The sequence below is a fragment of the Centruroides sculpturatus genome, unplaced genomic scaffold (assembly GCF_000671375.1).
Source record: "Centruroides sculpturatus isolate CEXI.00-Female unplaced genomic scaffold, Cexi_2.0 scaffold73, whole genome shotgun sequence".
Taxonomy (NCBI): Eukaryota; Metazoa; Arthropoda; class Arachnida; order Scorpiones; family Buthidae; genus Centruroides; species Centruroides sculpturatus.
Window position 1 is genome coordinate 555,345 of NW_019384330.1, and position 16,386 is coordinate 571,730.

Consider the following 16,386-nt stretch of genomic DNA (forward strand, 5'->3'; position numbering starts at 1 on the left):
TATTGGTGTTAAATCTGTCTTATAATATCATGACGACTCCTGTAAATCGGGTTATCCGATAAGAATAAAATACAATACCAATATAACCCTATCGTTGAAAAAATTCGCTTATTTTTGCTAGCCTCGAGTTTTGCTTAGTAGAAATACGGTATTACGGCACCACCCGTATTGGACGACCACCTGTCTAAAAGACCACTTTTTGAAGGAACCGTGGATGGTCGCCATAGACAGGTTTTACTGTATACCAAATTTGATTGGAATGTACCGAATAGTTCTTTCTACTAGCTCTGAAACCCACTTTTTAATTATAATCACCTTGCACAATAAACTTTTGTTGATGCATGTTATATGGTGAGCTTGGCTAAACGATGATAAGAAATTCCTTCTCTTTCAGCCCTTTATCAGGAAAGGCTATTGTAGTCTCAGGAAGTGTTAATTCTCAATTACAAAATTGTAGCAGGTGAAAATACTTCACATTCAACCACTCCCGCTTTGAATTCGTATTATGGAGTGATTCATTGCTATCTTTGTGTGTTTTAAAGTGAAGCATTTACGTGTCATATTTGACAGCCTGCTCTGAATCCCATTTGATATTTCGGAATGTACTAAAAACTTGATAGTATGTATTCTTTTACGTGCTTCAATTTTATAATTGACAGTGCTGCCATATTTCCAATAGGGACCGAAATTGCACAGCTCTTTCTGATAGAAGGGCTAGAAAGAAGGAATTTCGTATCATCGTTTTCAAAATGTTAACCCGATAGATATTTCAAATACCAAACAAAATAGCCAAATTCTTTATCGAGCTACAAGGCTAAATAATTACTAAGCGATTTGGCAGAAGGTAAGCCACTAGGCCTCTTGTTAAATATAGTTATAAATAAACTAACTAATAAATAAACCAAACAAACAGCCGGATTGTGTATCTGGCTAATTTATTACTAATTATTTAGCCTTATAGCACAATAAAGAATCCGGCTATTTCATTTGGCATTTGAAAATAAAAAGAATTTAATAAAAGTAAACAACTGAAATTATTGATTTTTTTAATAATTATTCTTATAATATTACGTAAGAATTAATATTGAACAACAATGCACTTAACACTAAATAAGATAAATATAATTTTTACTAATTTCATTGACGAATATTAAATAAGATATGATAAAATGGACAAAGGTGAAGAGAAAGAATTTTCTATCGAAAACTGTGTTTTGAATTTTTTAAATACTATTTTGATTGTATGTATAATTCATTTAATTTTAATTTAACTTAATTATTAAAAAAACACCTCGTTTTTGTGATCATCGGAAATGAAACTTCTAATTTCATTTATTCTAATTTAAAATAAAATTTAGCTGTACATAAATTATTTTATATGATAGACCTACCATGCAAATCATTTTATGTTCATAAACATATCATTAAACAGAATCGCATTTTTTAAGAATTGTAAACCGTTTCCCGTTGACAACATTAAAGGAATCTTTCCTCCAGGCCCGGGGTTGAGAGTACAAAGCCTGACATATTCGAGACAGATCTCTTAAGAAAAATTTCTGAGGATCTTAATCTGAACTCGAACCCGGTTCCCCTAGATCGGCAAACTAACGCATTTACTATGTCGCTCATCCGTAAATATTCACTTGACTATATAACATCGAATGGAAATGGTATTATATATTAGTTTCATTTGAAGTATATAGCAGAGATGGCCCAACAATGCCACGATACGAGCAATATGCCGCGTATCAAATATATACGTGAGATCAGCATCTTATATTAGTTTTATGTATGATCTATTTACTGTTTATATATACAGGTAACCCCGTATAACACGGCACTTCTATAGCACGGATTCACTCTAACACGGTTCGAGAATTGGGAACATTTCTCGTATAACATGGTGCTTTTATAGCACGGGTTCACTGTAACACGGTTCGGGAATTGGGTAAAACCCTCGTACAGCATAAAATGTAATAAAGGGTGCGTTCTTTTATACCTCCGCGTAACTCCGCGCGAGCATTCTAATTGTTTTCGTGGCTACTTTGAATGCTCTTTCAACAAATAATCCATTTAATGGTTAAATTATACAATTGGGATCCTTCTTTTGCCTCTAAAAGCTCATTTTAGAATTATAGATTCCTCCACACAATACTATCGATAGTGCGGGCGTCGCCATCTTTCTTTCACCGTCGTTCCTAAATGCCAACAAACAGCAGTGCACTCCCGTTGCAGAGCGACCGCTATTAACGAACGCACCCACAAACTGTTGCCAGTTGATGATGCTCATGCTGAGATCATCATATAAAATGAATAATCCTCTGGTAAAATATTTACTTAAATAATAAATAAGTATTTTACCTATGAAAAAAATGAATAATAAATCCGATTTAAATAAGGATTTAACAACATATTTTTTTAATTTTTGGAACCTAACCCCCCTTTTCGCACTAGTTCTTTCTTTCGTATAACACAGATTCGCATAACACGGCAATTTTTTGGAACGTAACTCCCGTGTTATACGGGGTTACCTGTATATATATTATGGTAAGAGGAGACCAGGGGCAGACCAGTTTCAGATGATTTCTTTTCTAAAAATCTATGTTTCTAACATCTTGCGAGAATTAAAACAGAAAAAATTCAAACTTCTAACTGTTGCGTAAGTCTTAAAGGCCTGGCAACAAAAGAAAGCCTTTGTTAGAACCTTTTTTTAGTTACAGTATGTTTTGGTTTACCGAATAATAATAAATACGTCCTACGTATGACATCTATTTGACTGGCCCTTTACTGCATTTGAGTTTAAGAACCCAGTTCTAGACCCTTATTGCGACCCTTATTTACAACTCGAGTACGTAGTTATATAGTTCATTATAAAACATTTATAGATAGATTTCAATTTATTAAACGTAGAAAAATAATTACTGAAGTGTATAAATTCTTTCTTTGCACTACTGATAACGAAAAATCTTTTTGCTATTTCTTAATATAGCTCGGAGGAAACGGCATCATAGCTATCGGAATTTTGAAGCAAATATACATTTCTAACATAGGAATTTTTACTAACGATATTATATCGAACACGCCAATAATAATTATAAGTATTGGTATTGCAGTTGCAGTAATTTCCGTTTTTTATTTTTGCGTTTTGACCAAACAAAAATTCTTCTGTATGACACTGGTATATGTAACTTTTGAAACTTCGTTTTTATCTCTTCCATTTAGAATTTTAATAAAATTGCTTGGATATTTATAGTGCTCTATATTATTTGCCATAGTGTTCATCATTCAAATTACAATAGGTATTGGAATTCTCGTAAAAAGAGATGAGGTACTACTATTTTAACACTATTTGATTTTAAGATACTTTATAACTTATTATTATAATTATTACAGGGAAACAATATCATTAAAAATAACATGTATAAAACACTGATGACGTATGAAGTAGATGAAGTTATGAAGAAGAATTGGAATAAATTACAAAAATCTGTAGGTCTTCAGATATAAAATTATAGCACAGATCAGTATTTTATGCTTTAAAAACTACACTTATAATTATATTAAACGTTTAGAAAAAATGTTGTGGTGTTGGAAATACGAGCGATTGGATTATATTTACTAAAGCATCAGAAATACCACGATCTTGTTGCAGTGAAAATACTATCAAATGTAGCATACCGTTCTCCAAAAATGTAAGCTATTTATTTAATATTAAACAAGAAAATACATTTTGTATTTTTTCCTAAAATATTAAATTATAATCTAGAGTACATTATTTAAAAATGGATGTTTCGAGAAGATAACAAGAGAAATCAATTTTGGAATCAATATATATGAAATAGTAAACTCGATAGTTTGCGTTCTTGAGGTAAATTGCGTATATTTATGGAAAATAAACTGTTAAATTACATCTAAAATTTTTAATATGATTTACTTTGTTTAAAAAACTGACAATAAAAAGTTATAATACGCCGTTAAAATTTGAAAATTTAATTCGAAAGATGATTGGCTACATTTAAAATGTGATTTTCCAATCAAAGAACGCGAAAACTGTAATAATTAAATGTTTTAAGTTATTTTCTAAATACCGAACTAAAAAATTCTGTATACCTAGTTTTTCCTAGTTTGACTATTTTTACCAAAATTTGTAATAAATCATGATTTTGATATACTTTTATTAACTTTCATTACAGTTTGAAATTGTTTTATACGGACATTATTATATTCGTGTTTCTAGAAAGATAAAGGAATTTAAAAAACCAGAAGAATCAGAAACTTCAGAAAGTTCAGAAAGCTAATTCAGTTTAATAAATAAAGAATTAATAATTTAGTTTTATTTTCAAAAATGTTTTTGTTTTAATTCTATGCTATGTTTAATATAATAGTGTCGTATTAGTGCCGAGATAATTTATTGAAACTAAACGTTTTTAGCCCATTCAATAGGCCATAAAGTGTATTTTCATGGCCTATTAAATATTTGCTGAGTGAGTTTTGTTAATTATTAGTGTCGTATTATTTACTATATTTTTTTTTAACAATTGTCTTCTATTTCTATATTACTGTACTTATGAACTGGCGATCACATAAGGTGGGAATTTTATTGAGTTCGCATTAAAACTTTTTTTTATCCGTTTAACTCGGCTCCCCCCAGATTAAAACTTAAATGAGTATCAGAATAAAAATTTCATAATTTTTTTAACATTACATGGTTTTATGTGATTATTAAAGTTACCTAAAGTTATAAAGTATGTATCTAAAGTATGTAGTTACTAAAGTTTTACTCAGAACCAGTGTACTTTTTGTATATTCTGCAGCTGAAGAGGAGTCTAGACCCGAAATGCATCTAACAGAATGATTAGCTCAAAGATTTGAGTGCCCATCTAAATGAAGTTCGTTCTTGTATGATAAGTCTTGACTTATCAATGTACTATATGATTTAGAAACACAATGTAAAGTAAAAAGTTTCAAGCCAGCTTTCAATGAATAAAATCTCACACTTCTAAATATTTCATAACTACTATAATTAAATCAGACATCTATGTTGAAATGTAAAAGTCCACGATGTGCGATCAGTATACGCAATTTTCATTTTATTATACAATATTTACGTATTTTATTTATTGTGTTTCTTAATAAAGTGATGAATAATCTGCCAAGTGTTTAAAAGGAGTCACGTTATTGTGTCTGAATAAAGCAAATATTGTGTTTCGTGTTTTAATTTATTACTAGCTGTGTTATCCGTCGTTGCCGGCAGATATTTATTTCGTGAAATTATATTTACTTACCTAAAGTGTATATTTTCAGAGAATTGGTAGTTACAGATTCATAATATTCCTGTTGAAAATGTGGAATATTTTCTAGATAAACTTACTGAATAACCTCCCGATATACAATATTTCGTGTTTTATTATCAGCAACACAAATGAACAGAGTTTTGAAGCTACTAACACATGAGCATGCAACATAGAATTGGCCATGTGAAAATCAACTGCATCTGAGATTGTCCTGCAAATCAGGCTTCGGCTTTGTGAATTGTTAATGGTCATTGCATAGATTGACTGGAAATTGTAAGTGGTTAAATTTAAATGGATAGTTTTGTCGGGATTAATGGTATGCTATTAAATGATATATCTGTCCTTAAATTTTGAATGTTGGCATGAAATTTCTTTCAATTTCAATGGCACCAAAACGTGTCATTTGGCAGACCCTAATGTCCTTTAAGAAATGTTTAGTGTCAAGATGAGTCCCATTTAACAGTGATAGAAGAGATTCGGGGGTCAAGAACAACATTCAGTTTAACTTTGCCAGAACAGCACATCCTCTGTGATTCATTCTTTCACTGCAATACCCACACTTTATCCATAGACCTAATATTATCTGATGATGAATAGAGTGTCATAAATGAAAGTACAGTACGTTGGAGATTTTGCGCCAAGGCTTGACGTTCTCTCTGAGAACTAAGCCTAGCCTGTCTCGAAGACGGGTTCTTGAATCTCTACACAGTCTTACCTGTTTACTTTTCCTTGAAGATCGGACAAGGTTTTGTCGTTTCCGAGTAGGCATAATTTTCGCTCACACAAATAAATAAAACTCACGAAAAACAGATAGGATTAACGAATCACGAACACAATACGTAACAATTCGAAAAAAGCCGCCAATTAGTGCTGTGCGATGCATCGATGTGACATCGATACATCGATGTTTTTGTTCGTCGATGCATCGACCTTCCGATGTTTTTGAAACATCGATCCTGAATCGATGTTAGCAATATGTGAATTTCGATTCATCGATGCATGCAGTTCATTCTTTGTTCCTAATGTTACCACCTGTTCGGTTTTCACCCGGACAGTCCGGGAATTTCGTAGAAATTGTGAAATTGCGATGAAACAAAGTTCTCGCAAATATGTTTACAAATTTACACTATTTTAACAGTGAATGAACTCACACTCATTGAAACTCATCCGCAACTCTGCCATGTTAGTCTGTTTACGCCGACTTGTGGCGCGCAACCTGTCGACTTTGAGGCCGGATGGCCGAACGGTCAAGGTGGCAGCCTACCGCTCTGGGGGACCCGGGATCGAATCCGGACGGGTCAAGGAATCCCCAGGAATTTTTCGGGGGGTGGTCTGTTCGGATATGTCAGGCCCCGTCCCTCACCACCCGGTCGCCCCATTGTGGGCCTGGCCGAACCCATAATGGGCCTGCTATAAAAGGCCCTCTTAGTGCCCACAGGGCGGAAATAGTAAAAAAAAACCCTGTCGACTTTTTTTTTGCATGTACGATCGTACACGTATCAAATAGAGCTAAGTTATCTGTACCTGTTCTTTCTTAATTTAGGTTACTTACGTTACTCCTACGCAAGTCCCTAGTCCCTAACTGTAACTGATTTAGAACCGGCATGCACGTTATTCTTCGCATTGTAAAATGACATTGCGCATGCGTCAGGAACTTCTGTTCGAACAAACCTGGTTTTGTTTTTTTTTTAAATTGTTTGAGTTTATCTTGATTGAACATCGATGTTCCAATGGGCATCGATCAAACATCGATGTGAAATCCGACATCGAAATTTAGCATCGATGTTTGATATCGATGTTAAAATTATAGACATCGCACAGCACTGCCGCCAATGTACTGTACACGTACTGCCATCTAGTATGATGACGTCACTTTTTAAAATACCTCAACGATTTTGCTAATTAATTAATCATTTTTTAATTTCAGATTTTCAAATATAATAGTAAACTTCAATAATACATCTTTCTTTTAGATAATCCCTTGATAGGAAGTATTAATTCATGTGTCGCCATCTAGTGAAGAGAGAGACAAATAATTCTATACAATAACAATCTTCAAGTTTAAGATAATAATCGTTATCCCCTACACACGAAAAAAAGAAATCGCACTTCAAAAAACAAAGATGAATAATTCTGTTATTTAATATGTAATGTGTATATATATGTACTCCACACTTTTTGGCATGTGTCTCCGACTTTTTACAAATTGTTTTTGCCTGTATAAGATTGTTTTCCGCCATTGCAGTCATGCGATATACGTTGTTTTTATTGCTTAAAAATAACAAACTGATTGTTTTGTTATGAAAGAAGTACTGCAGCACCATAAACACCCCTCCTACATACTCCTCTATATACAGTGCTGTTGTTTATAAGCTTTGCTCTTTAAATCGAACACGAAATTTAATATCGTTTAATTTACTCAGATATAGCAATACATGGTTTTTGTTATAACTATGTAGTGCTGTAACATACACAGTTAGGCCTAGTCGCGTATATATTATGAGTTATCAGAAGTGTTAAGCATGTACCTGTACAGTACGTTATCATCCAGATGAACTTTGTATTCCTTGGAACTTGAAGTCACTCTTGACGTTATTTTTCCTGATAATAGTTTTATGAGAGCAAATTTTTTAAATGAATAATCGATTATCAAACTTCAATCATTTCAATGGAAAAAGTTCCAGGGACCAGATATGCAAAGCTTAGGGGCAAGAGGTCCCAATTAATACTAATATGTCGCGATCAGTGGTGCGATATAGCTTCATGGGGCCCAGGCGAATTTGAATTAGGGGGGCCCCACGTAGAGTTTGACTTCAGTCATTGTTCTTTGAAGGAATTTTTTCAGGGAAAATATTTTCTTATAAAAGATCGGTTTTGGGCCCCTGATAATGGGTACCTCTGGCAATTGCCATTTTTGAACATATGACAACGATCGGGATGAGAAGCGCTGATCTAGATAAAAGCATTTCAGTTTAAAATTTATTTATATAGTTCTCAGAAAAGATTTCATAATACTTTTTGCATCATTCTCAAAAGATAGATGAAATTCTTATAAACAGGGCGGCACCGATAACGTTCTACATCCAAATCCGCTGTCAAAGCAGGAAGTTCGAAGTCAATAAAAGAGGAATATCTCTAAATATCCTGTTTAAAATTATAAGAAAAGATAATAGTGTGTAGAGTACATCCGCTAAATTCTTACAGGTGCCTTTCACGTGTTAAACACATGTCACCAGTGTATTCACAGGATTTAGTTATGTAATGGATTTTCACTAATATATGGAGTCTCGTAATTTCTGAATCTTTATAAAATATTGATAAAAATACCAAAAATTAAAATCAAAATTTATTTAAAATTTTTATAAAGTTAAAAGTAATAAAGATGTACAACATTTACAATTATCTATTACAGTCTGTTCTGTTGTCTGTCATTTCGTTCAACAATTAAAAATGTATTTTAAAATATATTATGAAAAAAGAGTATATCAACTAATAGAATTTCATACATCTTTAATATCTATTGATAAATTATTTATGCTTTAAATGGAGTTAAATGTTGGCATTAGACCAATATTTATCAATAATGTCAAGGTATATTTTTGGTTTAACAGTAAATTTCGTTAGGGTTTAACAATGGCATATTTAGATATCATTATTAATGATAGCGAGGTATTCCTCTGTTATAAGTTAAATATACTTTGAAATTTGTTTGTACGAGGTTACAGTATATACAAGAAAAGATACAGAATGTGTATGCCTTCTGTTCCCTCTCTTGTGTTCTCTCTTAATGCAACATTACTTTGGCATTTGTTTTAAATGCGAAAATAATCTTGAGAAAAGGGAATAAATGAAATATCTTTCAAGAGTATTTAGAGTCCACTGTAAGAAGAAATCGGAGCCTCCTTACTTATTGCAGAAAGTATATTTTTATTCTCTGGTATCTTTATCGAGGATAACGTAGGAATTAGCTACTCGGGCTTAGAGGACCGTAAGTACGCCTACTATTCTGTGTATGTTCATTACACGTGGGGACATGTAACTAATTTGCTATAAACAAAACGTTCCTCCTTGAATAATTAATAACCAAAAATTAAAACATTATCTCCATAAGTTGTTAATCAGTTTGAAAGGTTGGTAAACAAAAGAGAATCCACACAGATGCTACAGTATCAATAGACAAATAATAACTTAGTAATGCAGTAAATTTCGTTATTGCAGGCAAGTTTTACACTAGAATATAATTAGATTTTTGTTAAGAAAATTTCTTAATCTTAAACTTGCGTTATTCGAGGCATACTTGACGATAATGTTTGAATGAACAATGGATTCCATCAATAATGAATTCGTCAGAATGGCCATTGAGAAATGATTAATCCACTGATTTATTAGCCTTTGTAGTGGGGCCTACACCTACACTATGCTAGACACCACAACAAAGGGCTCGATACCTGATAAAGTGGCTTTAGTGTAGATCAGTGTTTCCCAACGGGGCTATGTCGCCCCCATGTGGGCGTTTTTCCATGTTGAGGGGGCGATTAGCGAAAAACAATTTTCTGGGCGATATAGTTAAACATTATATTAAGAATAATTAGATATTTTATTCGTTATATCGTACAATAATTAAACAAATAACATTATACTAGTCACTAGTCTATTCAATGCAGTAGGAATTTGGCGTTAGCCTTGGCGCTGGGCATCGGAATTTTGAAGTAAATGGGACGATACTACGTAACGGTTTTATTAAAGGGGGCGATACTACGTTGAAAGGGGCGACGATTCGTTAGAGGTTGAGAAACACTGTATTCATCTACACTGTAGATGAATAAGCAGCCAATGACAGCTCATTTCATTTGGCTCGATTATCCAGCTGTATTAAACATGCTTTACCAAGTAACACGTCCACTGTTATAATTTGCCATAAAACCTAAATGGCCAATATCTGTAGATATACATTGGGGTCACTCAGCATGTATAAAGATGGGAAACCACTCTAAAGACTCATGCTCGGTGAGAAACGACTGTATACAATAATTTAAAATAATTACTGTTAAAAAATGTATTTGAAATATCATTCTTCCATAGATATGAAATTTTACATGGTATTGAATAATATTATGGACAAGGTGAGGAAGCAGCATCTTCTGCACTTTCTGTCATTAAGGCGAAATAAAATCGATCTTGTGCAATTTTATAAACCAAATAAAAACCAAATATAATGTTAATTATCTGAAAATATACGTATAAAATTATAGGTTTTATTTACATTTTCAAATATTTAATTGAAAGATTTACCTCAAAGATTATCGTTGTGAAGATCAATATTAAAATTTCTGTAATGTTTCTCTTTATAATCACAACTAATTTCTCAAAACAACCCTAAATAAATGGAATATTCATGTAACTCGGTTATCAACAAAATAAACATTTAAAACGAAGCAAATTACTTCTGCAACGTGCGAATCCAAACCTAAGGTGCATTGTTCTTCATCTTCTAACTTCAAACGAGGACAACACGATATCGGTAACTTTCCAGATTTAAATGCAAATAACCAATCAGATGATTGCTTTATCCCACAGCATTTCAACTAGAAAAATACTTTTTACGTGAAATTTTGAAGTATTTAACGTATGGTGATCCAAAAACGGTATTATAAATTGAAGGAAAATGTCTACAAAGTCAATTAATGTGATAATTTCTCGTTTGGACTTTCCCTAATGAGATATAAACCATACAATGTTGTGAGGTTACAAATAACTGAAAACGAGCATAAAAAAATAGTCATGGATATCAGACGAATCACAAAATCAATGCATTATAGATGGAAGTTGTAATGCATAGAATTTCACATATCAAGTTCCTATAGCAAGCTCAAATTCTCCCATTATCAAACAGGCTTCACACAAACTGTGAGTACGTATATCATTTTAAGTCTAAATGCAAGGAGACAGGCCGGAATAAAGCCTGTCTCCTTGCATATTTGGTTCTTTTCCTGATGCACAAATATCAGTTTTGTTTTGGTCAAGCCAATACATCCTAGCGTTAAATGATAATATTGATGTTGAGGCTGCATAAAAAATATCTATTGTATATATTCAATACAAATTGTAAATCCTACCAACACTCCTTCCTCCTTTCTCAAGGGCCAAATAAAATATACAGTAAAACTTGTGTAAACCGGAATCTCACGGTACCGAATATTTTTGCCGATTTGTCAGGTTTCCTTTTATTCGGCTTCCGTTTTTACATTATACTATGTAATTTAGATAAATATTTTAGCATTAACACAACCATAAGAAAGAATACTTATAAAACCCAGAACTGAATAATTAATTACTGCAGAAATATGGGATTTCCACTACACAATTCAAAATTCCCATTACACATTTTGTGTCTACTTGCACATTAGAATATGCAGTGCAAGGAGACCACAGTAGCTGAGTGCATCACAAAACCACTACACACTGATAGTTAGTCAGAATCACCAATGGGCTAGCTATTAATACGTGTTTAACTCTTATAATCCTAGCTTTCCATAGAAAGTCTTCCCGAGAGGCGTCTCCTTTGGCAGATACCCACGTATTGCTTTGCCCTATTTTATCAAATTAGTCAATTAAATGGAAGAATATCTGTTCATTTTTATATTCATTTTACGAAATTCGACCAATTTCTCTCAATTTATGCTACTACTTTTGAATCACTTTACATAAAATTTGTGATTTGCAAACAATTGTTTGAAGTAAATTCCATCCTTTTCTGATATGAGGCTGAGCTCTGAATTTTTTCATTGACATTAACATTTCTCCTTTTACAGCTTCAATCATCTTTAAAATTTGTATAATATAAGATAAAGAAATAAATGTATTCTAGTTTAAGAAAAAGAAAATTCACCATACCTGTTTTTTATTCACAGTAATATAAATTCCAATAGAAACTTGGATAATCACAATCAAGAGCAACCAAGAAGAATACTATACCAAGGATATAATTATCGTTAATTATATATTGTTTTTAATTGAGATAAGTTGATTAAATCTTACCGAATTAAGTATGTACATGTTATCTAACATCGTACCGCAACATCCCAGAATTGCCAATAAAAACATCAATATAGCCAAGGCTATGAGAGTTGTGAGAATTAAGTGATATTCGGATCCTACAGGTATATTATATTTTCGTATTGAGAACTTTGTAACAAATATGCTAACAGCACCAACTGCTCCACAAAACTATATAAATAAATCATTGATATGCAATCATTATACAGAAATTATAGAGTGGCTACAAAATATCTATGCATGACATTATGCTATGCCATTATCTTTCAATACGAGAATACCTCGAAATCGAATTCAGTAGACGAAGGAATGGTTTATTGTTAATACGGTATGGCCCCTCGAAGTCTAGTGTAAACACACGAAAATTTGTTGTTTTGCTTGTTACGGCAACGCGATACGCAGGCGATCTGCCGAAGGGCCTCCAGAAGGACTTTCTACGCGAAACTGGATCCTGCATAGGTATTATAAACGCGAAGAAAACCCGGAAAAATCCACTTTTGCGAGGTGCAAACTCGCCACCAACTACCAGTGTTTAGTGGTTTTATCCGCTTGACCATTGCACGAAAACTTGCTTTAGAACATTGTGAAAGAGAATGTTTTCTCAAGACAGCTGAAGACTTAGAAATAGTTATTTAAAGATTGCTTTCATGACGAACATAGAAATCCCAGGACCAATCCAAAGAACATTAAATCTAGGAATGGATTACAATGGACCGGAAATGTTGAAAATTGAAGAATTTGCAGTAATCACAGAACACTTGTTATGGAAATTTCCAGAAGAAGAAAGAGAAGGTATTAGAAAAAGTATGCAAAAAATAATAACGAATAAAAAACTAAATAAAAAAACAAGAAATAAAATTAATAATTATAAGAAATAATTAAATAATGTTAAAACATTTTTAAATAATAATAATTTAGAAATACTTCAAGGTGACAAAAAGAAACAAATAATAATAATGAAGAAAGAAGAAAAAATAGACGTCATTAAAGGATTAATTACAGGAGGAAATTATAAAGAACTAAAGAAAGATCCAGCAAATGATTTAATAAAATCATTGAATAAGGAATTGAAAAATTTGAAAACAGAACTATATATAACTGAAGAAGATATTAAATACATCAAGAGAGAAGATAATAGAACACCAAAATTTAATATAAGGGTAAAAACACATAAAAATCCTGTAAAATATAGACCATTAATAGATGTTAGAAATTATTTATATTATAATCTAGAAAAATTTTTAAAAAATAAATTAAACTATTAGAAATATCTAATCATAGCATTAAAAATGTAGATGAATTGTTAATAAGATTTAAAAAATGTTACAATTAATAAATATATGAAATTAATATCCCTTGATATAGTAAATATGTATCCTAGTATAACAATAGAAGATATAGAAAATTCATTATTAAGAATCAAAACACTTAGTTGGATAATTAAGTTATGTCTAATTATAATTAAAAATAATTATTTTCAGTTTGAAAATAAATTCTATACCCAGGATAATGGAATACCTATGGATACTTGTGTAGGCCCAAGATTGGCTGAAATATCAATGATACAAATAGATGAAAAAATTAAAAACATAGAAGGCATAGAATTTTATAGCAGGTATGTAGATGGCTGTATTATAATATATGATACAAGAAAAACAAATGAACAAATAATTATAAAGGAAGCTAATGAGATAAAAGAAAATATTAAATTTGAAATAGAAATAGAGAAACAAAATAGTATTAATTATCTAGATATAACTATAGACAGAAAAGAAGATAAATTGATTTATAAAAAATATGTGAAACCTATACAAATACCAAAAACAATTAATTATAAATCAGTAACACCAATAAGTATGAAATATAATATGTTTAAAATGTATATAAATAAAATAAGACAACGAACTAGTGAAATTAAAACTCAAGAGAAAGAAGAAGAAGAAATAATAAAAATGTTTATGTTAAATGATTATCCAAAAAGCCTACTGAATAAATGGTTAAAAAAATTGGAAAAAGATAAACAATTAAGATTAATAGATAAAGAAAAAAGTTTCGTTAAAATAAAGTATATCCCTAAGATATTTGAAAGAATTAAGAAAATATTAAACAATATAATTAATATAATACCGGAAAAAGTAAATACAACAAAAAATCATTTATGTTATAGAAATGAAGGAAATTATGATATATTAGAAGAAAAAGGAGTAGTATATTCATTTAATTGCAGTTGTAAACCAGAAAAAACATATATAGGAGAAACAAAAAGAAAATTAAAAATAAGAATAAATGAACACATCCGAGCAATCAAGAGAAATTATGCAAATTCAGTAGTAGCGGAGCATTGTAATACCACAGGTTGCGAAATACAGTAGTATTGAATTCAGTTAAAATAAAGAAAAAAGAAAAGAATAATTATAAAAGACAACTTTATGAACATATTAATATAATAAGACAAAATAATAGAATAAATAATAATACCGGTAGAGAAATGCACCAATCATGGCTAAGACTAATAGAAAAAAGGGAGTGTCTAACTGATAAAAAGAACAATCGAAAACAGTGAAAACGAGGTCGGAGAAAGAGCCTAGAAAGAGCTAAAATCTCCATATTAACATAGAAGAAGAAGAAGAAGTGAAAACGAGGGCCTCCACCAGTGGGCGAGTGGTCTCCGTTGCCGCTCATCGTAGTGGTGACCAGACCCTAAAGACTGGGAGGTTCGTCGTGGGTTCGCGCCACGGTCGGACAGGCTGGCTGCTTGGAGTTTTCCGGGTTTTCTCCTTGCCAATAACGACTGAATAGGAGGCCAGTTCCCCATAAAAGTCCTCCCGGAAGGCATTAATTCCAGCGCGTACGTATAGGCCGTTCGGATACGGCCGGCAAATCGGTCGCATAGCGATCATACACACATGTCTAATCGGAGAAAGAGCCTATCTTGAGCTAAAATCTCCATATAAACAACACCGAAGAAGAAGAAAGAAAGAAAAGAAAGTGAAAACGAGGTGTAAGGCAAACGGGTCTAGAACAAATGTAAGTTGTAACAATAGTAAATAAATTTAAAAAACTGAAATAATGTTAAAATAATATTTTTAATACAGGTTTAAGATTATAGTAATACTGCTATTGTCGATCAAATTTGAATATCCAGCTGTGGTAAAAATAAATGAAAACCTTAAAATTGTAAGAATTTTATTAAACCTTTTGTCGGTAATTTTAAATACTTAATTTTATTGTTATAGAATATACAAAAGTACCTGCTGAGGAGGGACAAGAATGTCCGAAACGCAAAACTATGTATGTGTCCAGGTATATTAAGTAAAATAAAAAATGTTTTTCTGTAAAACTTTGTAATATTATACTGGCACTACAGAAATAAGTTCTGGTAATAGAAGATACGTTATTATAGACGAAAATTTATGTTTTAGTAATTGCTTTCATGACTTCAACCGAACAGCCAGATGGGCAAAGTAGTAACTACTTTGGCCATCTAATAGGTCTGATGCACCATCTTACCGGTTTGAAGAAAGACGGTTCGGACTCGAACCCGAATCCTATCGAACAGAGAGCATTTCACCCAATTTTTACGAGTGGATTAATTTGGAGCAGAAGAACCCACAATTAGCATATTAAAGGGCCTTCATGGCAAAGATAAAAAAATGACCGTAATATGAAAAAAATATATCTACAAATACAGATAATTTATAATTAATATGCATAGAGACTTTAGCCATTCTACGATATTTGTAATTTATATAAAATCTTGTAAGATATAAACTTACCGAAACGATAAAATTAAGAACAAACATCACAGTTTTTGCAAAACGTCTCATTTTTTATGTAGATTGGCACAAACAAAAGAATAATTCAATTATTATTACCCAATTTCAACAAAGAAATTATTTTTATAACGAATTATTAAAAATTCAAATAATTTAAAACATTCTTAACATAATTCCAAATAATTAACAGTAGAAACTACTTTCAAATCTTAAAAATAGTTCTAATTTAATTTGAAAGTAAATTTTAATATATAAACATT

The 16,386-nt window shown here is 31.6% G+C and overlaps 2 protein-coding genes across 3 annotated transcripts; one reads left to right on the top strand and one right to left on the bottom strand.

Annotated features, from left to right (window-relative positions):
* The first annotated feature begins 1,091 nt into the window (after positions 1–1,091).
* Positions 1,092–4,318, top strand: LOC111629453 (CD63 antigen-like). 2 transcript variants are annotated; one of them, XM_023373366.1, is made up of 7 exons: positions 1,092–1,241; positions 2,990–3,178; positions 3,254–3,328; positions 3,394–3,489; positions 3,573–3,692; positions 3,767–3,868; positions 4,194–4,318. In XM_023373366.1, the coding sequence occupies exons 1-7, from the start codon at positions 1,170–1,172 to the stop codon at positions 4,296–4,298; spliced, it is 759 nt and encodes a 252-aa protein (XP_023229134.1). In that variant the 5' UTR covers positions 1,092–1,169; the 3' UTR covers positions 4,299–4,318. The 2 variants fall into 2 exon arrangements, with proteins under 2 accessions (XP_023229134.1, XP_023229142.1); XM_023373374.1 differs by having other exon boundaries at positions 1,125–1,241; positions 3,114–3,178.
* A 5,754-nt stretch (positions 4,319–10,072) lies between these two features.
* LOC111629463 (leukocyte surface antigen CD53-like) lies at positions 10,073–16,332 on the bottom strand. The gene is made up of 7 exons (XM_023373385.1): positions 16,127–16,332; positions 12,333–12,521; positions 12,189–12,263; positions 12,021–12,116; positions 10,739–10,879; positions 10,587–10,670; positions 10,073–10,520 (listed from the first exon to the last, which is right to left on the bottom strand). The coding sequence occupies exons 1-7, from the start codon at positions 16,175–16,177 to the stop codon at positions 10,407–10,409; spliced, it is 750 nt and encodes a 249-aa protein (XP_023229153.1). The 5' UTR covers positions 16,178–16,332; the 3' UTR covers positions 10,073–10,406.
* Positions 16,333–16,386: the final 54 nt, after the last annotated feature.

Bases quoted from the DNA above. Each gene is read 5' to 3' on its own strand.
- LOC111629463 (XM_023373385.1), bottom strand. From the start codon at position 16,177: ATGAGACGTTTTGCAAAAACTGTGATGTTTGTTCTTAATTTTATCGTT. The intron at 12,264-12,332 runs GTAAGATTTAAT...TCCTTGGTATAG, and splicing joins ACATGTACATACTTAATTCG to TATTCTTCTTGGTTGCTCTT. The intron at 10,521-10,586 runs GTAAATCTTTCA...GTATATTTTCAG, and splicing joins TCACAACGATAATCTTTGAG to ATAATTAACATTATATTTGG.
- LOC111629453 (XM_023373366.1), top strand. From the start codon at position 1,170: ATGGACAAAGGTGAAGAGAAAGAATTTTCTATCGAAAACTGTGTTTTG. The intron at 3,329-3,393 runs GTACTACTATTT...TAATTATTACAG, and splicing joins TTCTCGTAAAAAGAGATGAG to GGAAACAATATCATTAAAAA. The intron at 3,490-3,572 runs GTAGGTCTTCAG...TTAAACGTTTAG, and splicing joins GGAATAAATTACAAAAATCT to AAAAAATGTTGTGGTGTTGG.